General features: G+C 43.9%; 2 protein-coding genes and 1 non-coding gene across 3 annotated transcripts in view; 2 read left to right on the plus strand and 1 right to left on the minus strand.

Moving 5' to 3' along the window:
• cdh1 (cadherin 1, type 1, E-cadherin (epithelial)) overlaps positions 1-24,797 on the minus strand; it is a 48,857-nt gene that overhangs the window by 23,487 nt on the left and 573 nt on the right. The gene's annotated exons all lie outside the window — the stretch shown is intronic.
• On the plus strand, positions 4,279-6,122 carry LOC111969295 (cytosolic iron-sulfur assembly component 2B). The gene is made up of 5 exons (XM_023995330.3): positions 4,279-4,512; positions 4,657-4,736; positions 4,874-4,999; positions 5,134-5,179; positions 5,709-6,122. Exons 1-5 carry the CDS (start codon positions 4,386-4,388, stop codon positions 5,813-5,815), a joined length of 486 nt encoding a protein of 161 aa, XP_023851098.2. The 5' UTR covers positions 4,279-4,385; the 3' UTR covers positions 5,816-6,122.
• On the plus strand, positions 6,650-6,721 carry trnam-cau (transfer RNA methionine (anticodon CAU)). Its single transcript has one exon. It is a non-coding gene; the product is annotated as a tRNA-Met (tRNA).

A 24,797-nucleotide genomic window follows, 5' to 3' on the forward strand; every position in this document is an offset into this window, starting at 1 on the left:
ACAGTAACGTTTTAAGGATTTGTTATCCACATCCGCCAAGTTTTGCCAAGTTCAACCCTGAAAGCTAGAGAGCAAACTAGCTACAGTGTGTTGATCATGAATTATACAGTATATGTTATGTGTTGTTGTGTTTTGTGGTTTTTGAAAGATGGCTGATAGAGGCTGTTGGGCGACAGCAGTTAACAGTCATTGTAAATAAGAATTTGTTCTTAACTGACTTGCGTAGTTAAATACAAAAAAATTAACAAGGTGAGGCTCAGGTCGATGGGGGAGGGGTAGTTKTATGTTCAAAGAGCAACTGGTTATGTATTACAACCACTTCCTGTATTTAATCTCCACAGTAGCAGCCAACACGCTCATCCGTCTCTGTGCTCATTCACATCAAAGATCTAGCATGATAATATCCTTATTCAATCCCCCCACATAGATCAAGATTAAAGAGAAATGCTCTACGGAAATATGACACTTTTTCAGTGTAGGCTTATGTGCAGTACTCTGGTAATTGTATACTGTACATTCCTAATGAGCTCACCCATTGACCTAAAGTAGTCAGTGGACATCAATTTAAATGCTGTGATCAGCCAATATCCCTCCATTGTTCAGTGATTGACTTCCTCTCTACACCATTGGCCCTTAAAAGCCCATCAACGCAGAGTGAGGCTTTTAGACTCTATAAAATGTTTATGCATAACCTCCACAATCGCATTAGGTTATGGTATCATGTTTCTAAATGGCCAGCCATCCTTTTATTTCCCGGATTAACCAGCCCCAAGCTTTACAGCATTTTCAGATTTGTCTAGAGCAACAGCCAGGGCCGGGGATAGACCAGACCAGTCTTGTGTTGTGCCTGGGTTTTTGTTTTCCTGGAATGTGGTGATGGGACCTCCCGTCTCCAGGAGAGCTACATTAAGCTTCCCGGCTTCAGGCATGAGGGTGTCTGTGACTCTYCTCCGCTCCACACTGAGTATTGAGATGAAGTGGCACTCTTGCAACAGTGCACCGAGACAGGACCCACGCTGTCTCAATTGCAGGGCTCCAGGCTCACGGGTGTTTCAGCAAATCATGTGGGGCCCCGAGGCACTCTCAACCAGTTCTCAAAGCTGTTGTGATGTCACTGTGGAGTGTCATGCAGAAACTGTGTTGAACTCMCTCTTTACTTTCTGAAAGGGTGGGGTCAGTGGGATGAAGAGAAAAAAAAATCCCTCACACATGCTACCTGACCCCACATTCCAGGGTTAAAAGGATTTTATGCTGGTAGTAGGTGCTAAAATATATCCATATCCTGTCTGTCTGTCTGTCTTGTCCTTCCTTCCACCTGTAGAGAGATGGCACACCGACGCTCACTCACCTTTTTGACAGTCTCCTGACTCCTCTCTTTCTTTGCATAAGGTGAAAAGTTACTTGTGCATAGTATTGCCTGGGTCAGCAAAGACTAGGGCAAGGATAGKATGCTGATAAGTGTCCCTGGTGGAATGGCTAGCAGCCCAGCACTTAGCCTAGAGCAAACTAACCACACCCAAGACTCCTGCCTGCCTTTACCTTAATTGTTATTGTTGACACAATGTGGGTCGTTCAGCTAACTGCCTCACTGAACTAATCCCTCTGACAGTGCTGATGAATGAGTAACTTAAAAACAACCGAGGGTGAGGACTAGCTTGAGAATTTCAGTTGGTAGACTATTTTTACTTTACAGGCTTTGATACTGAAATACATGCATAATCACAGTTCTTGTAATTCAAGTGAACATTTGTTGTTGGTTTAGGATACAATCTGATCGTTTACAGGGGTTGAATAAAGTTCAACAAGATACTGCTGCCTCCTATGAGCTCACAGCCAAGCTGGGTTCATGCAAATGATATAAGGAAGGTGTTTTTATCAGGTTCCATCTAAACAGGTATTTCAGCCTGAGACAGGCTTTAGGGTACAATGGAGGCTCATTGTGTACTGGAGCGAGCAAACSAGAAGGTTTTTTCAACAGCTGTTGACAAGATAAAAAGAGAGAAGGTCAGTTTGCGTTCAGATTAAAGGAAGTCCTTAGTGATATATTACCAAGATTTTTCAGCAGTGGTTTTCAATGTTATTGTTTGTATTGATGACACTCAACAAATGGGTTTGGGGTATTTCAATAGTGTGCCCAGTATTTCTAAGAGCTAATGTCTTTAAGCTATTTAGATTATTTGGCACAGTAAAAGGAATCATCCAAGACGGTAATTTATGTCATGTATCACTCCAAATCTGGACATAACAACATTGAATTTATCGGCTGCTATTAATACTATAAACATGCATAGTGAAAGTACAGTTTAAACTGGACMTTAAACCTGTTCCAACGCACACAGACACAGGTGATTAATTGTACAATTATGGGTTAGGCTTGACTTTGAAATGGTGCATTTCAGATGGTATTCTGAGTCATTATACACTGCTCAAAAAAATAAAGGGAACASTAAAATAACACATCCTAGATCTGAATGAATGAAATATTCTTATTAAATACTTTTTTCTTTACATAGTTGAATGTGCTGACAACAAAATCACACAAAAATGATCAATGGAAATCAAATTTATCAACCCATGGAGGTCTGGATTGGAGTCACACTCAAAATTAAAGTGGAAAACCACACTACAGGCTGATCCAACTTTGATGTAATGTCCTTAAAACAAGTCAAAATGAGGCTCAGTAGTGTGTGTGGCCTCCACGTGCCTGTATGACCTCCCTACAACGCTGGGCATGCTCCTGATGAGGTGGCGGACGGTCTCCTGAGGGATCTCCTCCCAGACCAGGACTAAAGCATCCGCCAACTCCTGGACAGTCTGTGGTGCATCGTGGCTTGGTGGATGGAGCAAGACATGTTGTCCCAGATGTGCTCAATTGGATTCAGGTCTGGGAACGGGCGGGCCAGTCCATAGCATCAATGCCTTTCTCTTGCAGGAACTGCTGACACACTCCAGCCACATGAGGTCTAGCATTGTCTTGCATTAGGAGGAACCCAGGCCAACCGCACCAGCATATGGTCTCACAAGGGGTCTGAGGATCTTATCTCGGTACCTAATGGCAGTCAGGCTACCTCTGGCGAGCACATGGAGGGCTGTGCGGCCCCCAAAGAAATGCCACCCCACACCATGACTGACCCACCGCCAAACCGGTCATGCTGGAGGATGTTGCAGGCGGCAGAACGTTCTCCACGGCGTCTCCAGACTCTGTCACGTCTGTCACATGTGCTCAGTGTGAACCTGCTTTCATCTGTGAAGAGCACAGGGCGCCAGTGGCGAATTTGCCAATCTTGGTGTTCTCTGGCAAATGCCAAACGTCCTGCACGGTGTTGGGCTGTAAGCACAACCCCCACCTGTGGACGTCGGGCCCTCATACCACCCTCATGGAGTCTGTTTCTGACCGTTTGAGCAGACACATGCACATTTGTGGCCTGCTGAGGTCATTTGCAGGGCTCTGGCAGTGCTCCTCCTTGCACGAAGGCGAGGGTAGCGGTCCTGCTGCTGGGTTGTTGCCCTCCTATGGCCTCCTCCACGTCTCCTGATGTACTGGCCTGTCTCCTGGTAGCGCCTCCATGCTCTGGACACTACGCTGACAGACACAGCAAACCTTCTTGCCACAGCTCGCATTGATGTGCCATCCTGGATGAGCTGCACTACCTGAGCCACTTGTGTGGGTTGTAGACTCCATCTCATGCTACCACTCAAAAGTGACCAAAACATCAGCCAGGAAGCATAGGAACTGAGAAGTGGTCTGTGGTCACCACCTGCAGAACCACTCCTTTATTGGGGGTGTCTTGCTAATTGCCTATAATTTCCACCTGTTGTCTATTCCATTTGCACAACAGCATGTGAAATTTATTGTCAATCAGTGTTGCTTCCTAAGTGGACAGTTTGATTTCACAGAAGTGTGATTGACTTGGAGTTACATTGTGTTGTTTAAGTGTTCCCTTTATTTTTTTGAGCAGTGTATGTTACTTATACTGCTACTAAAGATATTAGCAAGAGCTTATCATTTGAGTCTATGGTAAAAAGCTGCTTTTCCTGGGATTCACAATACACGCGTAAGAGGGCTAATTGAATTGCTGTTATTTGTGAAACATTTTAGTATTAACATTGTTTTACTTGGATCATTATTTTCTTGCTTCTGTGTAATTTTACCATTTATAGATTAACCTTGTAGTTCACGCAGTAACATTACAGAATTTAAGATGAGAATGCTGCCACCTGCTGGATACATCTGGAAATCCAACATGACACTATATCGCAGGGATGCGCCTGCGTACGTTTTGACGTCTACCGTTTCCGGAAGTCGATCGTTCACTCCCGTGGTCCAGAGTGAAAAACGATAGCGCAAACAAATATACCGTATTTCTGTAGTTGCAACATCACAAATGTCAGGAGGGACCCGTTTAGAGAACGCAAATCCTTTGATTTTTCAACGAACAGGCGAGAGGCTTCAGACCGCAAATGACGAGGACGAAGATGTTGCTGATCCCATCGACGACAGAGAAATATTTGATATCCTTTCGGTGTAGCTAGCTAAAATATACATCCATTGAGCTTTCAATGTCATACCAATGAACTTTGCATATGATGCTTCATTCTTTAATAAAGCTAATTACTCAACATTGTGTCATCAGATTTCACCTTAACCCGTGTTACATCTCATCAGATCCATTAATGATCCTGAACACCCACTGTCCCTCGAGGAGTTAAATGTCGTGGAACAAGTGCGAGTGCGCGTGAGTTAAACTTCTTTCACAACTTTTTCCCCAGTTAGAAGTTCGACACACAGACATACTTGTGTAGCTACTAAGGACAGCAGATAGCCTATACTGTGTTAGCCTAATAAAACCATCAACTTTATTTTTCTTTACAGGTAGATGACCAAGAGAACACAGTGGGTGTGGAGTTCACCCCCACTATACCCCACTGCAGCATGGCAACTCTCATAGGCCTGTCCATCAAAGTCAAACTGCTGCGGTCCCTGCCAGAAAGGTTTAAGGTGGGTGAAATAAATGAAGTCTGCTTCCTGGTGAGCTGTGAGAGGAGAACAAGCTTTAATATGATTTAATTGTCTGGACATTTAACATTAACATAGTGGGTCATGTCCGTCTATGCCTAATCATATCTCTGCAGATTGATGTGCACATCACTCCTGGGACGCATGCCTCAGAAGATGCAGGTAAAGTGACATGCCTCTGAAGTAACTCAACATTGAGGCTGAGACCAACAATCACACCTTCAAGACGACTGTTGTAGACTGCCCCTTTTGAGAAGCCCTAATATCAATTCCACAGTAATACTGAGACTCTGAATTTTCACTTGAAACAATGTCAAACAAAAACCAATGACTGCAAAGTTAAGCAAACCATACAACTCTATCCACAAGGCCTACTTTTTAACAATTTCCACAGAAAATTTTACAAAAACACATTTACTAGAACAACAGTTCATATGCACATTTTGGTAACAGAATGACAGTTTGTGCTTTTTGCWTTTATTCTGTTATGGAACTTGCACTGTTATTGAAGTAATGTGTTTTTGTGGAAATTGTAAAAAGTTGTCCTTTTGCATAGTTTTATGGGTTGTTTAACTTTAAAATCATTGGGTTTTGTTTTACATATCTTAAAGTGAAATATCTAAGTGTCAGCATCACTCAGTTACTGTGGAATTGCCCCTAACTAAACCCTTTGTTTTTGCTTTTGTTCCAGTCAACAAACAGCTGGCAGACAAAGAGAGAGTGGCCGCTGCACTCGAGAACTCCCAGCTTCTGGAGGTGGTCAACCAGTGTCTGATATCCAATGCAAGGACAGGCTGACCCCCCTGATGGATCAATTGAAAATTCTCCTTAGTCCTGGAGTAGCCTTAATGTTTCTCTCCTGACATGCTAACTGGACTGGTTGTTCCGTTTATGTTGAGTAAATGGCAAATGTATCACCTATGCTGCCGTCGTATTATTTTCTTCTAACAGAATTCCCTTGTATCATGTTTGTCTGTGTTGTAGGTAGAAATACTAAACACGCACTATAGTTCTCTTCACTAGATCTTCAGTTTTGCACTATAAAAGACAGGCATTGTATCCTTTATTATACAAGTAAAGCAATAAAACACAAGGTCATATCTTATTTCATTGAAAATATACCTGATATTAATGGCATTTGCAAAGAGAACTAAGGAAATGTATCTCAAATAAAATGTCAAAGTACACAATGACATGTAAGCCCAACGACTGGGGAACAGGCCCTGACACTGAATATGAAAGGCCGTTGTTTATAACATACGTCTGGGGAAAAATTATATGAAGTATAATACTTGTGGAATTGGATTTTCATCAGATGCCTTATTTCATATTTGTCCAAAATAGTATAAAATATGTGAAATAGCATTTGAGTTGTGTTTTTTCTCACTTATCTTTCATGTGGTTGTAAATAAATGACTTGATTTAAAAAATAAAAAAAATTTAGACAAATTAACAAGTTAGGTTAAGGATATGCATTTTGTCGTTAGATTTGGCTATACTTATTTTACTATGGCAGTGAAAGACGTATTGTTCATTTCAAATTCTCATCAGGGAGCCAAGGATCTTTATTGCATACGCAATGAGTTGGTCCCACAGGGTCAATGGCTACATTTCCTCCCTAATGTAACAGARAGCAGAGTGGCGCAGCGGAAGCGTGCTGGGCCCATAACCCAGAGGTCGATGGATCGAAACCATCCTCTGCTATGCCTTTTACATTTCGACAATTCAGCAGGAAAAAACACAAATTAAAAAATATTATGTAAAATGCCTTTATGCAATAGAAATGATACCTACATAGTTATGATTAGACAAAATAAAAGGAGAGCTTTGTTTTCAAAGAATGCGTTAAAATGGTGTTTGTAAGCAATACTTTAACTTATATAATATATCAACTATAAKGAGTGAATGGGTGAGTTAGACCACATTAATATTGCGTCATCCTGAAGGGTAAGTGCAAAATTGATGTGCTCACTACCACCCTCTCACGGACAATGGATAAAATAGGTCATTTTATCTGAGTAGTTCTAGAACTTCCACTACACATTGAGAGCCTGTGACTGTTAGCAAGAAGACTCCCGATCAACGGATGCTCCTTTTTGTACCTGTAGTAAGTAAAAATTAACCTAATTTTAATACAAATTCTAACAAGAGATATGTGRGAGTTTGCCAGGGGACCAGCTGGTGGCAGCATTGTCTTTCTAGCAGTTTGAAAAAGAATGTGTGAGTGATTATTCCAACCATGTGGGGGCATTTGTCACTCCCTGTTAGAGAAAAATMAGTAGAAAATATTAATGGTCCTGGTAGCCAACCCCAGACCTTAGAAAAGTATGAGTAATTGATATGGGGTCAGTTTAATAAATGCAGCTGAAATAGCTCAGTTGGGAGAGCGTTAAACAGATTTTTWAAAATGTCACCTTTATTTAACCAGGTAGGCTAAGTGAGAACAAGCTCTCATTTACAACTGCGACCTGGCCAAGATAAAGCAAAGCAGTTCGACACATACAACAACACAGAGTTACACATGGAATAAACAAACATACAGTCAATAATACAGTAGAAAAAGCAAGAAAAATAAATACAGTATGGGGATGAGGTAGTTGGATGGGCTATTTACAGATGGGCTATGTACAGGTGCAGTGATCTGTGAGCTGCTCTGACATCTGGTGCTTAAAGCTAGTGAGGGAGATTTGAGTCTCCAGCTTCAGTGATTTTTGCAGTTCGTTCCAGTCATTGGCAGCAGAGAACTGGAAGGAAAGGAGGAATTGGCTTTGGGGGTGACCAGTGAGATATACCTGCTGGAGCGCGTGCTACGGGTGGGTGCTACTATGGTGACCAGTGAGCTGAGATAAGGCGGGGATTTACCTAGCAAAGACTTATAGAATACCTGGAGCCAGTGGATTTGGCGACGAGTATGAAGCTAGGGCCAGCCAACGAGAGCGTACAGGTCGCAGTGGTGGGTAGTGTATGGGGCTTTGGTGACAAATAGATGGCACTGTGATAGACTGCATCCAATTTGCTGAGTAGAGTGTTGGAGGCTATTTTGTAAATGACATCGCCCAAGTCAAAGATCAGTAGGATGGTCAGAGGGTATGTTTGGCAGTATGAGTGAAGGATGCTTTGTTGCGAAATAGGATGCCGATTCTAGATTTAATTTTGGATTGGAGATGCTTAATGTTAGTCTGGAAGGAGAGTTTACAGTCTAGCCAGACATCTAGGTATTTGTAGTTGTCCACATATTCTAYGTCAGAACCATCCAGAGTAGTGATGCTGGACGGGCGGGCAGGTGCGGGCAGCGATTGGTTGAAGAGCATGCATTTAGTTTTACTTGCATTTAAGAGCAGTTGGAGGCCACGGAAGGAGAGTTGTATGGCATTGATGCTCGTCTGGAGGTTAGTTAACACAGTGTCCAAAGATCTAAAGGTCCCTGGTTTCGGGAGGCACTCTTTTTTGAGACAGTTCTTACTGAAGCCAGAAAACAGGGTTGCTGGTTTGAATCCCAGGTTCAAAGAGAAAATCTGGTGTGGAGAGATTGTAGGAAGATTCTCGTTTGGACAAAATACCATCCTCAACTCCTCCATCCTTCCTCTGTGACCCAACCTGGTCTCAGAGCATTTCATATTATTCAGTAATTACATCAAAGATACAATATGAAATGTAACATATACTAAATGGTGTATGTATTATTTGTGGATGTCCATCATCCATTTCGTTTGATATGTTATGAATTACAATTTGTATGATGTTACGAATTTCCTAAATGTACTATACGTTACGAATTAGCAAAATGTACAATATGTTAAGATTTTGCAAAACGTATGATATGTTACGAAAACCAATTTGTCTTACACAACTGACTTAATTTGTTTTTATGACTTTACACATTTATTTTGGGATCCAACACTGTAAACGTACATTTTCTGATGAAGAGCGAGTGGAAAAGGAGCTTCTCATTTCATACAAGCGCATTTGTGTCCAAGTTGACTCTCCTTGCCGCTTCTCCTCGATTACATTTGACCTTTTTCAAAATGAGGGGAGAGAATACGCAGGAGAGATGACGCAGGACTTGAACAAAACTAATTGAGAAAATACCAATTAGTTAGGCGAACGGAGGAGTGTCCAAACCTGCTTGAAAGCCTCGGCTCGGAGAGGAAGCACAAGATCATCCTACCTGAGTCCTTTGCGGAAGAGTTTTGAGATCTGCCACACCCCCTTTGAGTCAGCTGTTGTTTACTGGGAGGAGAAAASCACGCACATATTTTAAAACAATATGCTACTTATCCTTTTATCTATAAAATGTCTAGCAAAACTAGCTACATGTCTTGTCACTACTTTACACATTTCATTTGTGATTAAACCCTTGTAGTCTAAATGTAATTAATTATACTTAATTACACTTAATTATATATCATTGTAATTATTTGTGTTCAATTTGTTTGTCCCTCTGTGGTGTTTATTTAACTGTATTACTATTTTTCAAGCTTATACAGCATAATTTTTCATTGATGTATTGCTCAACAGCATTCTCCCCTTCCTCTTAATTCAGTCTGAGCACAAAAGCCCTTATCTGGATGCTCTAATTACATTTTGATCAATTAATGCTCCATTGTATAAACTACACTGAACCAAAATATAATTGCAACATGCAACAATTTCAAAGATTTTACTGAGTTACATATAAGGAAGTTAGTCAATTGAAAATAATTCATTAGGCCCTAATCTATGGATTTCACATGACTGGGAATACAGATATGCATCTGTTGGTCACAGATACCTTTAAAAAAAGGCAGGGGCGTGGATCAGAAAACCAGTCAGTATCTGGTGTGACCATCATTTGCCTCATGCAGCGCAACACATCTCCTTCACATAGAGTTGATCAGGCTGTTGATTGTGGCCTGTGGAATGTTGTCCCACTCCTCTTCAATGGCTGTGTGAAGTTGCTGGATATTGGCGGGAACTGGAACAGGCTGTCGTACACGTCGATCCAGAGCATCCCAAACATGCTCAACGGGTGACATGTCTGGTGAGTATGCAGGCCATGGAAGAACTGGGACATTTTCAGCTTCCAGGAATGGTGTACAGATCCTTGTGACATGGGACCCTGCATTATCATGCTGAAACATGAGGTGATGGCGGTGGATGAATGGCACGACAATGGGCCTCAGGATGTCGTCACGGCACCTCTGTGCATTCAAATTGCCATCAATAAAATGCAATTCTGTTCCTTGTCCGTAGTTTATGCCTGCCCATACCATAACCCCCACCGCCACCATGGGGCAGTCTGTTCACAACGTAGACATCAGCAAGCCGCTCGCCCACACGATGCGATACACGTTTTTTGCCATCTGCCCCGGTACAGTTGAAGTGAGGATGATGAGCACGCAGAAATTCTTCGGTTGTGGAAACACACAGTTTCATCAGCTGTACGTGTGGCTGGTCTCAGACAATCCTGCAGGTGAAGAAGCCAGATGTGGAGGTCCTGGGCTGGCGTGGTTACAAGTGGTCTGCGGTTGTGAGGCCGGTTGGACGTACTGCCAAATTCTCTAAAATGACGTTGGAGGCAGTTTATGGTAGAGAAATTAAGATTCAATTATCAACAGCTCTGGTGGACATTCTTGCAGTCAGCATGCCAATTGTATGCTTCAACTTGAGACATATCTGGCATTGTGTTGTGTGACAAAACTGTACATTTTAGAGTGGCTTTTTATTGTCCCCCAGCACAAGGTGTACTTGTGTAATGATCATGCTGTTTAATCAGCTTCAGCTTAATCGGTCCTGCCCCCAAACCAGGCGCGAACGGTACTTGCAAACAGTGAATTGCGAGTGAGGAGTGCCGGTGGAGCATCATGTCTCTGCTTCCTAAAGAAAAATCTGGCTTCCAACGAAAAGAAAGACAGGAGAGAGAAAATAAAGGGCAATGGTATGTCACCCAATTCTTCACAAAGGAAGGTGGGTGTAGTCTGCGAGGGGTGGAAATGAACCTGTTAGCTTAGTCCATAGTGAAATAGGCTACTTTTGCTCCCCTAACATTTCGCCTCTCTTTTAGCCAACATTTAATCAKTGCAGGCAAACTTTTAGCAAGCTATTCATACTAAATCAGTTGTCCCTGCATCTGCCTGGTGCCAGGCCCAATAGATGCAGCTTCAGGCTCAACAGCCCTGTCTCCCCATCCCCATACCAACTGAAGAAGGAGGTGAGCAGCATTGTGTTGAATGACACGTCAGTTGGCATAATTGCAGGTACTGCAATGCATTGATTAAAGGAATGTGATTCTCCAGTCAGGAAAAATCTCACTTGACACAGAGGCAGCCAATATCAGAGCCTTAAAGGAAATAAAGACTCTTAGAGATGGATGGGAGTTTCTCCTGTCTGAGGCAACACTGATTGCTACGCAAATGGATGTTGTACCTCAATTTAGCAAGGAACACAGACGCCAGAGGAAAAGCAAGAGATTCCATGATGAGACCTCTCAAGAGGAGTGTCACGAACCGGCTCAAAGCCGTAACAAAAGGGAGACAACGTGGAGATAAGGAATAACAAAATATATTTATTAACTAAGTACAATATACAATGGTGTGTGTAATCAGTAGTGTAAGTGAGTGTTTTGCATGCATGAATGTGATAATGCAGGGTGTTGAAAGGTGCTAACGCAAACAACCAAAAAACCACCAAGATACACAACAAAATCTGTAAAGGTGTCTGCATGGAGAGAGTCTTCTCCATGAATGGGGAAGTGGTGTATTTATCCTATGACACAGCGGGCCCAGGTGTTTCCCATGTAGCTGACGACCCTCCCAACTCCGCCCACTGGCATCCTAATAAGGAAACAAGAACAAAGAGAGAATATGGCAGACAGAGTGGGAGGGTCGTCACAAGGAGACAGCTCAGGACAGTGCAGCAATGGTGTTTCGGAACAGTGTTTTTTACTGCTATGGACAACATCATAAGTGACTTGGACACCTGGTTCCACACCACTGCAAAAATTGTAGAATAATTTTCTGCTGTTCTGAAAGTTGGGTAGATTAGTGAGGATAAAGTCCCTTCTTTGTGCCAACCACTGATGATGAAGTATTCCAGAGATCTTACACTTGAGTTTCAAAATGAAGTAAGACACCTGAACACTGTATATGCTGCCACTTTCCCCCCCGTCTGCTGAATGCAATTGGTAAGATGCAAAGCATTTTTGGAGAAGTGTGCATTGCTGTACGTATATTTTGTACACTGCCTGTGACTGGTGCTGGTGGCGAGAGAGCTTTCAGTAAGCTAAAACTGATAAAAAAACGATTTGAGGTCCACTATGTCCCAGGACAGGCTTTGCAGTCTTGCCATGCTGTCCATTGAAAGTCAGTTAGCTAGAAAGATGAACTTCAAACACTTGATCGGTGACTTTCCTAGCAAGAAGGCTCAGCGCTGGGCTCTTGGTGAGTAAGGCTGAGCAAGGGCCAGTTATACATTTTAAATGTTACGGCTATGGATATTGGATCACTACACACATGATGCCCACAGGCTGAGAACAAGATATATCTCAAAGTAATGGCTGGATTGCCATAAAATTTGTTGTGCACAATCAAGACCCCAAGTGGAAGAAACCTATTGATTTGGTGACCACTTTACCTTTCCTCTAGCACTACCATCAGGCCTTTTCATTTCCGTTACCATTTTGTTTTCCATTTCCACATTTACAGCTGCTTATTTTCTAGTTGGTATGTATACTTAGTTAAAAAAATCTGCTGCTGATTTGATTATTTTGCTTGTTATATAATTATATAGATGATAATGTTAATCTTTTTTAATTGAAGAGGTTAATGTATATTTAAGTTATATTTATTTAAAATTATTCATTAATGTTAAGAGAATTTTCCCATTAAAATTACATATCAAATCAAACTTCATTTGTCACATGCGCCGAATACAACAAGTGTAGACTTTACCGTGAAATGCTTACTTACAAGCCCTTAACCAACAGTGCAGTTCAAGAAGAAGAAAATATTTACCAAGTAGACTAAAATGAAAAYTAATAATAAAAAGTAACAATAAGAATAAGAATAACGAGGCTATATACAGGGGGCACTGGTACCGAGTCAGTGTGCGGGGGTACAGGCTAGTTGAGGTAATCTGTATATGTAGGTGGGAGCGAAGTGACTATGCATAGGTAACAAACAAACAGCGAGTAGCAGCAGTGTACAAAAGGGAGGGGGGAGGGGAGGTCAATGTAAATTGTCCGGTGGCGATTTTATGAATTGTTCAGCAGTCTAATGGCTTGGGGGTAGAAGCTGTTGAGGAGCCTTTTGGTCCTAGACTTGGCGCTCCGGTACTGCTTGCCGTGCGGTAGCAGAGAAAACAGTCTATAACTTGGGTGACTGGAGTCTGACAATTTTATGGGCTTTCCTCTGACACCGCCTATTATATAGGTCCTGGATGGCAGGAAGCTTGGCCCCAGTGATGTACTGGGCCGTTCGCACTATCCTCTGTAGCGCTTTACGGTCAGATGCCAAGCAGTTGCCATACCAGGCGGTGATGCAACCGGTCAGGAGGCTCTCGATGGTGCAGCTGTAGAACCTTTTGAGGGACCCATGCCAAATCTTTTCAGTCTCCTGAGGGGGAAAAGGTTTTGTGGTGCTCTCTTCACGACTGTCTTGGTATGTTTGGACCATGATAGTTTGTTGGGGATGCGGACACCAAGGAACTTGAAACTCTCGACCCGCTCCACTATAGCTCCATCGATGTTAATGGGGGCCTGATCGGCCCGCCTTTTCCTGTGGTCCACGATCATCTCCTTAGTCTTGCTCACATTGAGGGAGAGGTTGTTGTCCTGGCACCACAGTGCCAATTCTCTGACCTCCTCTCTATAGGCCGTCTCATCGTTGTCGGTGATCCTACCACTGTTGTGTCATCAGCAAACTTAATGATGGTGTTGGAGTCGTGTTTGGCCATGCAGTCGTGGGTGAACAGGGAATACAGGCGGGGACTAAGTACTCACCCCTGAGGGGCCCCAGTGTTAAGGATCAGCTTGGCAGACGTGTTGTTGCCTACTCACCTGGGGGCGGCCCGTCAGGAAGTCCAGGATCCAGTTGCAGAGGGAGGTGTTTAGTCCCAGAGTCCTTAGCTTAGTGATGAGCTTCCTGGGCACTATGGTGTTGAACGCTGAGCTGTAGTCAATGAACAGCATTCTCACATAGGTGTTCCTTTTGTTCAGGTGAGAAAGGGCAGTGTGGAGTGCGATTGAGATTGCGTCATCTGTGGATCTGTTGGGGCAGTATGTGAATTGGAGTGGGTCTAGGGTGTCCGGGAGGATGCTGTTGATGTGAGCCATGACCAGCCTTTCAAAGCACTTCATGGCTACCGACATGAGTGCCACGGGGCGGTAATCATTAGGCAGGTTACCTTCGCTTCCTTGGGCACAGAGACTATGGTGGTCTGCTTGAAACATGTAGGTATTACAGACTCGGTCTGGGAGAGGTTGAAAATGTCAGTGAAGACACTTCACTGACAGGAAGGGTGCCCGATCTGCGGCTTCTTTTCCGGTGTCTTTTCTTCACACAAAAGGCGTGGATCTGGGTGTCACGCTGGTATAAAGTTTTTTGGAGACAGGCGCAGGAATACACAATAGGTGTTTTTAATACACCCAAAACAAACACATATTTAAAAACACTGGGCTGTGCCCCAAACAAAAGAGCGAGGGTAAACCTTGTTGAACGCCAAGGGACGATACACGTAATACACAATATATATAGCACGCAGCATAACAGCTGCACCAATGCATAGGTACTCGCACCACCAACGGACATGGGAACAATAACCGACAGAGGGAACAGAGGGCACATATATAACATACTAATCAGGGGAAATGGGAATCAGGTGTGTGTAATCAGACAAGACAGTCCGGGGTTGATGATAATGAATCCTGTTCAGTGAAGCCTAGAAAGCCGGTGACGTAGACCTCCGGAACTGGTGAACAGAATGAGCATCAGTACCGGTGGGATCCGTGACACTGGGCCTGTTGCAGTGAAAGCAGGATATCCTTCTCGTCTGACTCGTTACAGGAAAAAGTTTCTTCCCGTCCGTGGTGAGTAATCGCTTTTCTGATGTCCAGAAGTTATTTTCGGTCATAAGAGACACTAGCAGCAACACTATGAACACAATAAGTAAAAAAATAAGTTACGCAAAAATAATAACAAAAAAGCACAATTGGTTGGGAGAATGTAAAACGTCAACCATGTTCTTCGGCGCCATCTGAAATCCATTTAGACTAAAAGATGGCCTTTACCACATTTCTTATAGAGCGTATCAATCTAGCATCAAATAGTGAATTCCACTGTATGCAGAATGTTGCATGCATGTCTGCACAGGTTTATATTTTCACAGCTCACTGTCAGTAAATATTGCACAGTAAATATTGGACTACAAGAGTATTGCAAGCCTGCAAAGGTAGAGTTATTTAAAGCTTTGAATGGGTCGATTGGGTTCGGGAGGTGTGTGTTTACAGCAATTGCGCAGGGTTGGTGTGGCCTGTTGTGTTGGGGCCCAATGTGATATCTTTTCATGAGGCCCAAAATCCCTGGCGGCTCCCCTGCTCGGAAGGCCCTGAAAATGATCTTAAATGTAGATTAAGCCCTTTCTCTTAATTGGGATAAACAAGATTGAACTCCTGTGGTGTTTAGGCTTAACACATTTATCCTTTTACAAGTTTGAATCCTGACGAGGGAGAGCGGTGTAATGGATGGAATTTATTTTGTGCTTCTTATCTTTGATGTCATAAACAATCCTTGGTTCCAGTCTATGTCTGGTCAAGAGAGGAGGGGGAGGGCCCCCTCCGGAGGAACATCTGTCAGAACGCCCAGAATATGTTCTTTAAGTTTAGATAGACAGAGCCAGTCACATGTGTGAAACGATCCAATGAATCATGTTGATGTAGGTTTAGATAGCAGTATGTGTGACGGTTGTCGTCGGAAGGATGAGACAAAGGTGCAGCGTCGTGAGCGTACATTTTCTCTTTATTTGAAAAAGACGCCGAACAAAACAATAAACACTACAAAACCAACCGTGAAGCTACAGGCTATGTGCCCTAAACAAAGTCAACTTCCCACAAAGACAGGTGGAAAAAAGGGCTACCTAAGTATGGTTCTCAATCAGAGACAACGATAGACAGCTGTCCCTGATTGAGAACCCTACCCGGCCAAAACATAGAAAACAACACCTAGAAATAAAGAACATAGAATGCCCACCCCAACTCACACCCTGACCAAACCAAAATAGAGACATAAAAAGGATCTCTAAGGTCAGGGCGTGACAGTATGTAAGGAACACCCTTTTAGAGCTCACTTCAGACCGGTACTTATGCATCTAAGTTTGACTGTGACCTCTCCAGCTTGCTGACAATAAAGAGTGATTCATTTAATATTGACCTCGAGTGTCCTATATAAGAATTTCCATAACAATTTGGTGTCAACGAACAGGATCAGTGATTCCCTGTATTTCCCTGTATTTAGCCCATCCATCATTCCTTCAATTCTGACCAGTTTCCCAGTCCCTGCCGATGGAAAAAACATCCCACAGCATGATCGCCATTGATTTGCTGGATTGCTGGATTGATTTGCACTTTTCTCACCAAAGTATGTTCATCTCTAGGAGACAGAACGCGTCTCCTTCCTGAGCGGTATGACGGCTGCGTGGTCCCATGGTGTTTATACTTAACGTATTATTGTGTGTACAGATTAACGTGGTACCTTCACGGCGTTTGGAAATTGCTCCCAAGATGAACCAGACTTGTGGACGTCTACAATTTTTTTTCTGAGGTCTTGGCTGATTTCTTTGATTTCCCATGATGTCAAGCAAAGAGGCACTGAGTTTGAAGGTTGGCCTTGAAATACTTCTCCGGACAAGCTTTTTCTCCGGATGCCCCAAACAATCGGAAAGGGGATTCATCAGAGAGAAAAATGACTTTAACCTAGTCTCCAGCAGTCCAATCCCTGTACCTTTGCAGAATATCAGTCTGTCCCTGATGTTTTTCCTGGGAGAAGTGCTTCTTTGCTACCCTTCTTGACACCAGGCCATCCTCCAAAAGTCTTCGCCTCACTGTGCGTGCGATGCACTCACACCTGCCTGCCGCCATTCCTGAGCAACCTCGTACTGGTGGTGCCCTGATCCGCGGCACATCAACTTTAGAGACGCGTCCTGTCGCTTGCTGGACTTTCATGGGCGCCCTGAAGCCTTCTTCACAACAATTGAACCGCTCTCCTTGAAGTTCTTGATGATCCGATAAATGGTTGATTTAGGTGTAATCTTACTGGCAGCAATATCCTTGCCTGTGAAGTCCTTTTTGTGCAAAGCAATGATGACGGCACGTGTTTCCTTGCAGGTAACCATGATTGACAGAGGAAGAACAATGATTCCAAGCACCACCCTCCTTTTGAAGCTTCCAGTCTGTTATTCGAACTCAATCAGCATGACAGAGTGATCTCCAGCCTTGTCCTTGTCAACACTCACCCTGTGTTAACGAGAGAATCATTGACATGATGTCAGCTGTCCTTTTGTGGCAGGGCTGAATTGCAGTGGAAATGTTTTTGGGGATTCAGTTCATTTGCATGGCAAAGAGGGACTTTGCAAATAATTGCAATTCATCTGATCACTCTTCAAACATTCTGGAGTATATGCAAATTGCCATCATACAAACTGAGGCAGCAGACTTTGTGAAAATTCATATTTGTGTCATTCTCAAAACTTTTGGCCCACGACTGTATTGTACTGGTTGGTGCACATTATTGACAGGGTGGCCATTAGAGAAAAACTGTCATCACCATGAGAGATCCTGAGTTTCTCTGGGGCAGCAAGGAATTGTCATGTATCTTTAATTAATCATTTACTCAGCCTTTTTATTACCTAATAATGATGCTATTTTAATAATGTTTGTAAGGTTAAAGGTATTGTATGTTTAGATCAGCGTTCATGTGCACAGCTGTAGCCTAACATGTAGATTTGTATGGAGTATACCTGAAGTATACTTTTCACTCTTTGTGTATTGTTGCATTCAAATCAAATCAAATCAAACATAATAAATGTTTATTTGTCACATACACATGGTTAGCAGATGTTAATGCGAGTGTAGCGAAATGCTTGTGCTTCTAGTTCCGACAATGCAGTAATAACCAACGAGTAATCTAACCTAACAATTTCACAACACTACCTATAACACACAAGTGTAAAGGGATGAAGAATATGTACATAAAAATATATGAATGAGTGATGTACAAAACGGCATAGGCAAGGTGCAGTAGATGGTATAGAGTACAGTATATACATATGAGATGAGTAATGTAGGTATGTAAACATATAAAGTGGCATTGTTAAAGTGGCTAGTGATACATGTATTACATAAAGATGGAAGATGCAGTAGATGGTATAGAGTACTGTATTATACTGTGACATCGGGTTGGTGAGGTGTCCTGGAGGGCAGTAGTTTGCCCCCGCGATGCGTTGTGCAGACCTCACTACCCTCTGGAGGCCTACCAGGTTGTGGGCGGAGCAGTTGAGGATCAGCGGGGTGGAGATGTTGTTATCTACCCTCACCACCTGGGGCGGCCGCGTCAGGAAGTCCGTACCCAGTTGCAAAGGCGCCCGGGTCAGACCCAGGGTCTCGCGTTGATGACGAGTTTGGAGGGTACTATGGTGGTTAATGCTGAAGCTCGTGAGTGAACAGCAATTCTCACATAGGTATTCCTCTCTAGCCAGATGGTTAGGGCAGTGTGCAGTGTGGTTGCGATTGCGTCGTCTGTGATCTATTGGGGCGGTAAGCAAATTGGAGTGGGTCTAGCGGTGTCAGGTAGGGTGGAGGTGATATGGTCCTGACTGTCTCTCACAGCACTTCCATGACTGACGGAAGTGAGTGCTACGGGGCGGTAGTCGTTTAGCTCAGTTACCTTAGCTTTCTTGGGAACAGGAACAATGGTGGCCCTCTTGAAGCATGTGGGAACAGCAGACTGGGATAAGGATTGATTGAATATGTCCGTAAACACACCAGCCAGCTGGTCTGCGCATGCTCTGAGGACGCGGCTGGGYATGCCGTCTGGGCCTGCAGCCTTGCTAGGGTTAACACGTTTAAATGTTTTACTCACGTACGCTGCAGTGAAGGAGAGTCCACAGGTTTTGGTAGCGGGCCATGTCAGTGGCACTGTATTGTCCTCAAAGCGAGCAAAGAAGTTGTTTAGTCTGTCTGGGAGCAAGACATCCTGGTCCGCGACTGGGCTGGTTTTCTTTTTGTAATCCGGGATTGACTGTAGACCCTGCCACATACCTCTTGTGTCTGAGCCGTTGAATTGCGACTCTACTTTGTCTCTATACTGACCCTTAGCTTGTTTGATTGCCTTGCGGAGGGAATAGCTACACTGTTTGTATTCGGTCATTTTTCCGGTCACCTTGCCCTGGTTAAAAGCAGTGGTTCGCGCTTTCAGTTTCACGCGAATGCTGCCATCAATCCACGGTTTCTGTTTTGGGAATGTTTTAATAGTTGGTGTGGGTACGACATCGCCGACGCACTTGCTAATAAACTCGCTCACCGAATCAGCGTATTCGTCAATGTTGTTGTTTGACGCAGTGCGGAACATATCCCAATCCACGTGATCGAAGCAATCTTGAAGCGTGGAATCAGATTGGTCGGACCAGCGTTGAACAGACCTGAGCGCGGGAGCTTCCTGTTTTAGTCTCTGTCTATAGGCTGGGTGCAAGAAAATGGAGTCGTGGTCAGCTTTCCCAAAAGGAGGGCGGGGGAGGGCCTTATATGCGTCACGGAAGTTAGAATAACAATGATCCAGGGTTTTACCAGCCCTGGTAGCACAATCAATATGCTGATAGAATTTAGGTTGTCTTGTTTTCAGATTAGCCTTGTTAAAATACCCAGCTACAATGAATGCAGCCTCAGGATATGTGGTTTCCAGTTTACATAGAGTCAAATYAAGTTTGTTCAGGGCGGTCGATGTGTCTGCTTTGGGGGGAATATATGCGGCTGTGATTATAATCAAAGAGAATTCTCTTGGTAGATAATGCGGTCGACATTTAATGTAAGGAATTCTAAGTCGGGTGAACAGAAGGACTTGAGTTCCTGTATGTTGTTATGATCACACCACGTCTCGTTAATCATAAGGCATACCCCCCCCCCACCCCTCTTCTTACCAGAAAGATGCTTGTTTCTGTCGGCGCGATGCGTGAAGAAACCAGCTGGCTCTACCGACTCCGATAGCGTGTCTCGAGTGAGCCATGTTTCCGTGAAGCAAAGAATGTTACAGTCTCTTATGTCTCTCTGGAATGCTGCCCTTGCTCAGATTTCATCAACCTTGTTGTCAAGAGACTGAACATTGGCGAGTAGTATGCTCGGGAGCAGTGCGCGATGTGCCGGTCTCCGGAGCCTTGACCAGAAGACCGCTTCATCTGCCCCTTTTTCGGCTACGTTGTTTTGGTTCGCCGGCTGGTATCCGATCCATTGTCCTGGGTGGTGGGCAAAACAGAGGATCTGCTTCGGGAAAGTCGTATTCCTGGTCGTAATGATGGTGAGTTGACGTTGCTCTTATATCCAGTAGTTCCTCCCGACTGTATGTAATAAAACCTAAGATTACCTGGGGTACCAATGTAAGAAATAACACGTAAAAAAACAAAATACTGCATAGTTTTCTAGGAACACGAAGCGAGGCGGCCATCTCTGTCGGCGCAAAATGCACTGTACTGTATATCATCATCCCAGATGTCCTGCTTGTGGTCGAAACCAGATCAATCTTCATAAAACTCAATGTTGCAGGTCACATTGATAGACCACCTGCAACAGAGACATACACCAAAACACAAAGGGAAAGGGACAGTAAAAAGGAAACTATATTGTATGAACTATGTTGGGTCATTTTTGTCAAGCTGGCCTTTCTGAGACTGTGTCTGTTCTGATCTTGGTAAGGAAATAGGCTGCCATATAGACTGCTATCACAGCAATCAGAGAAGACTGGCTGTCCTTAGAAAGAGCCTGTGTCTCTGACTGTGTCCCCCAAGACAAGGTTACCTGGGGTGGCAGGTACCTAGTGGTTAGAGCGTTGGGACAGTAACTGAAAGGTTGCTGGATCGAATCCCTTAGCCCACAAGGTAAAAATCTGTCGTTCTGCCCCTGAACAAGGCAGTTAACACACCAGGAAGTTTCCTTCATGGCCACTGTACCCTAGATACCCACCATGGGGCTTTGGCCCTACTGTCAGTGCCTGTGTGTGTTAAATGTGATTTATGCATTCTTGAAAAATAAGAATGGTTGATTATGACGTTAACAATATGAATATTCAAGTTATAACACTGTTTGAAGTTTAATAAGATACTGTATTTGTAGCATATTTTTCCCCCCTGACCCATCCCACTCTCTTTTTCCTTCCTGATATGTTGTCGCTAGATTTTTTCATTTGATACCCCCACTACTACCTTCACCTTGAATGGGTAACGTATTTACTGCGTTGTGATCTTTGAACTGAAATTAGAGACTAACTTTAATCAGGAGTATTGTCAGGGGAAGATCCCTGTCTTCTGGTGGTATGTAACAAGTAGCGTAGACAGGGAGGTGTGAGACATGGGGTACAACGCATAATTACTGGCAGTGAATAGAGGGCTGACAATCTCCTTTAGCGGGGGCCTTTTTCAACAGGAGAATGGGGGACCCAGAGCTCACTGTGGACCCAAGAGGACTGTAAACAACCACTAGTTGCCAGGGAGATGCCTGTCTTTGGAGGTGCTCTAAATGGAAGGCGACAGGGGCCTTCTTAGACAACTCTGCAGCATTGGGGTGACGGAAAACAGGCGACAAGCATGCAGAGCCTCTTAACCGGTCTGGTGTCTGGAGACAGGGGCAGCACCTGAAGCAAACTTCTCTCATACTCAGACCTTTACTCTGTGGTGGACCTATTAATAATGATACTGTCATTGTCTTCCTTTCTACATGGGACAGAAGCTGGGTGCCAGGTGAATGGATATGGGATTGTCCAGCTGTTAAGTTTAGGCATTTGTGTTTTGAGCAAGTGTGGAGGTGTTGCTATAGTCTGGGATAGTCTTTAAGAGGACACGAGGGTCCTACACATTAGTTACTCAAGGTGAASTGGTCCAATTAACCACAGTCTTAACAGAGCAGAGGGCAGCCCCTGTGACATGGGCCACACTGGAGGATGCTTTTGATTGAGCTATGGATTGGTGGAGTTTGTTGTGTTATGTTAATKCAACTGAGGCTTGGTTATAAAGACCMTTCAAACTCCACACACGCTATTCAGACTGGTTGAAAACATTCTCCTCATTACCCGTTGTCATCTCTAAGATCCTCTGTTTGTGTTTCACCTCTGCAGGTTTTAAAGGTGACTGGTGTCATAGTGTGTGAAAACAATCAAGAAAAAACCCTTCACTCACCCAAAGAGAAAGAAATGAGTGTGACACTACAATAACCTTTCTTATAATGAAGAAAGAAGGCTTTGGTGTATTTGCATAATCAACCTATCTAATTATTTTACATCAGAATTATGTCATAAAAAATAATGACTTTATCATCTTGCTGTTTGTCATTAAATATGGGATTATTAATCTTGAGTGCATCAGTCATAGTAATCTTCCTGACCTTGAGTGACCACCATTGTAGTCCAGCGCTCCCCTGTCCCCAAAACACCTGGCCCTTGAACCCCCTTCCCTCCCTATCCATCCCCATACTGGGGCCTGGGAACCAGGCATGGGTCAGCCACTGATGCCGTGCAGACCAGGCCTCTTCCATTATACCAGAGAGAAAGTGTGTTACTGAATGGCAGCACACACATACTGTACAGGTATCCTGGAAGGATATTGACCTCATTCAGTCACTTTTTATTCTTTAAAAGTGCTTTTCTCACAATCTTAAATAAGCATGCCCCATTCAAAAAAGGTAGAACCAGGAACAGATATAGCCCGTGGTTCACTCCAGACCTGACTGCCCTTGACCAGCACAAAAACATCCTGTGGCGTACTGCATTAGCATTGAATAGCCCCCGCTATATGCAACTTTTCATGGAAGTTAGGAACCAGGCAGTTAGGAAAGCAGAGGCTAGCTTTTTCAAACAGAAATGTGCATCCTGCAGCCCAAATCCAAAAAGTTCTGGAACACTGTAAAGTCCATGGAGAATAAGAGCACCTCCTCCCAGCTGCCCACTGCACTGAGGCTAAGAAACACTGTCACCACCGATAAATCCACGATAATTGAGAATTTCAATAAGCATTTTTCTACGGCTGGCCATGCTTTCCACCTGGCCACCCTTACCCTGGTCAACAGCCCTGCACCCTCCACAGCAACTTGCCCAAGCCTCCCCCATTTCTCCTTCACCCATATCCAGATAGCTGATGTTCTGAAAGAGCTGCAAAATCTGGACCCCTGCAAATCAGCAGGACTAGACAATCTGGACCCTCTCTTTCTAAAATTATCTGCCGAAATTGTTGCAACCCCTATTACTAGCCTGTTCAACCTATCTTTGGTATCGTCTGAGATCCCCAAAGATTGGAATGCTGCCTCGGTCATCCCCCTCTTCAAAGCGGGAGACACTCTAGACCCAAACTGCTACAGAGCTATATATATCCTACATTGCCTTTCTAAGGTCTTCGAAAGCCAAGTTAACAAACAGATCACCGACCATTTTGAATCCCACCGTACCTTCTCCGCTATCCAATCTGGTTTCCGAGCTGGTCATGGGTGCACCTCAGCCACACTCAAGGTTCTAAATGACATCATAACCGCCATCGATAAGAGACATTACTGTGCAGCCGTATTCATCGACCTGGCCAAGGCTTTCGACTCTGTCAATCACCACATTTTTATTGGCAGACTCGACAGCCTTGGTTTCTCAAATGATTGCCTCGCCTGGTTTACCAACTACTTCTCTGATAGAGTTCAGTGTGTCAAATCGGAGGGCCTGTTGTCCGGACCTCTGGCAGTCTCTATGGGTGTGCCACAGGGTTCAATTCTCGGGCCGACTCGCTTCTCTGTATACATTAATGATGTTGCTCTTGCTGCTGGTGATTCTCTGATCCACCTCTACGCAGACGACACCATTCTGTATACTTCTGGCCCCTCTTTGAAAACTGTTAACTAACCTCCAGACGAGCTTCAATGCCATACAACTCTCCTTCCGTGGCCTCCAACTGCTCTTAAACACAAATAAAACTAAATGCATGCTATTCAATCGATCACTGCCCGCACCTGCTCGCCGGTCCAGCATCACTACTCTGGATGGCTCTGACTTAGAATATGTGGACAACTACAAATACCTGGGTGTCTGGTTAGACTGTAAACTCTCCTTCCAGACTCACATTAAGCATCTCCAATCAAAAATTAAATCTAGATCGGCTTCCTATATCGCAACAAAGCATCCTTCACTCATGCTGCCAAACATACCCTCGTAAAACTGACCATTCTACCGATCCTCGACTTTGGTGATGTCATCTATAAAATAGCCTCCAACACTCTACTCAACAAACTGGAGGCAGTCTATCACAGTGCCATCCGTTTTGTCACCAAAGCCCCATACACTACACATTGCGACCTGTACGCTCTCGTTGGTTGGCCCTCGCTTCATACTCGTTGCCAAACCCACTGGCTACAGGTTATCTACAAGTCTCTGCTAGGTAAAGCCCCACCTTATCTCAGCTCACTGGTCACCATAGCAGCACCCACTCGTAGCACGCGCTCCAGCAGGTATATCTCACTGGTCACCCCCAAAGCCAATTCCTCCTTTGGTCGTCTTTCCTTCCAGTTCTCTGCTGCCAA

The sequence above is a fragment of the Salvelinus sp. IW2-2015 genome, unplaced genomic scaffold (assembly GCF_002910315.2).
Source record: "Salvelinus sp. IW2-2015 unplaced genomic scaffold, ASM291031v2 Un_scaffold1218, whole genome shotgun sequence".
Classification (NCBI taxonomy): domain Eukaryota; kingdom Metazoa; phylum Chordata; class Actinopteri; order Salmoniformes; family Salmonidae; genus Salvelinus; species Salvelinus sp. IW2-2015.

Excerpts from the sequence above, each read along its gene's own strand:
- LOC111969295 (XM_023995330.3), top strand. The coding sequence starts at position 4,386 with ATGTCAGGAGGGACCCGTTTAGAGAACGCAAATCCTTTGATTTTTCAA. Across the intron at positions 4,737-4,873 it reads TGGAACAAGTGCGAGTGCGC|GTAGATGACCAAGAGAACAC; the intron begins GTGAGTTAAACT and ends TTTTCTTTACAG. Across the intron at positions 5,180-5,708 it reads GCATGCCTCAGAAGATGCAG|TCAACAAACAGCTGGCAGAC; the intron begins GTAAAGTGACAT and ends CTTTTGTTCCAG.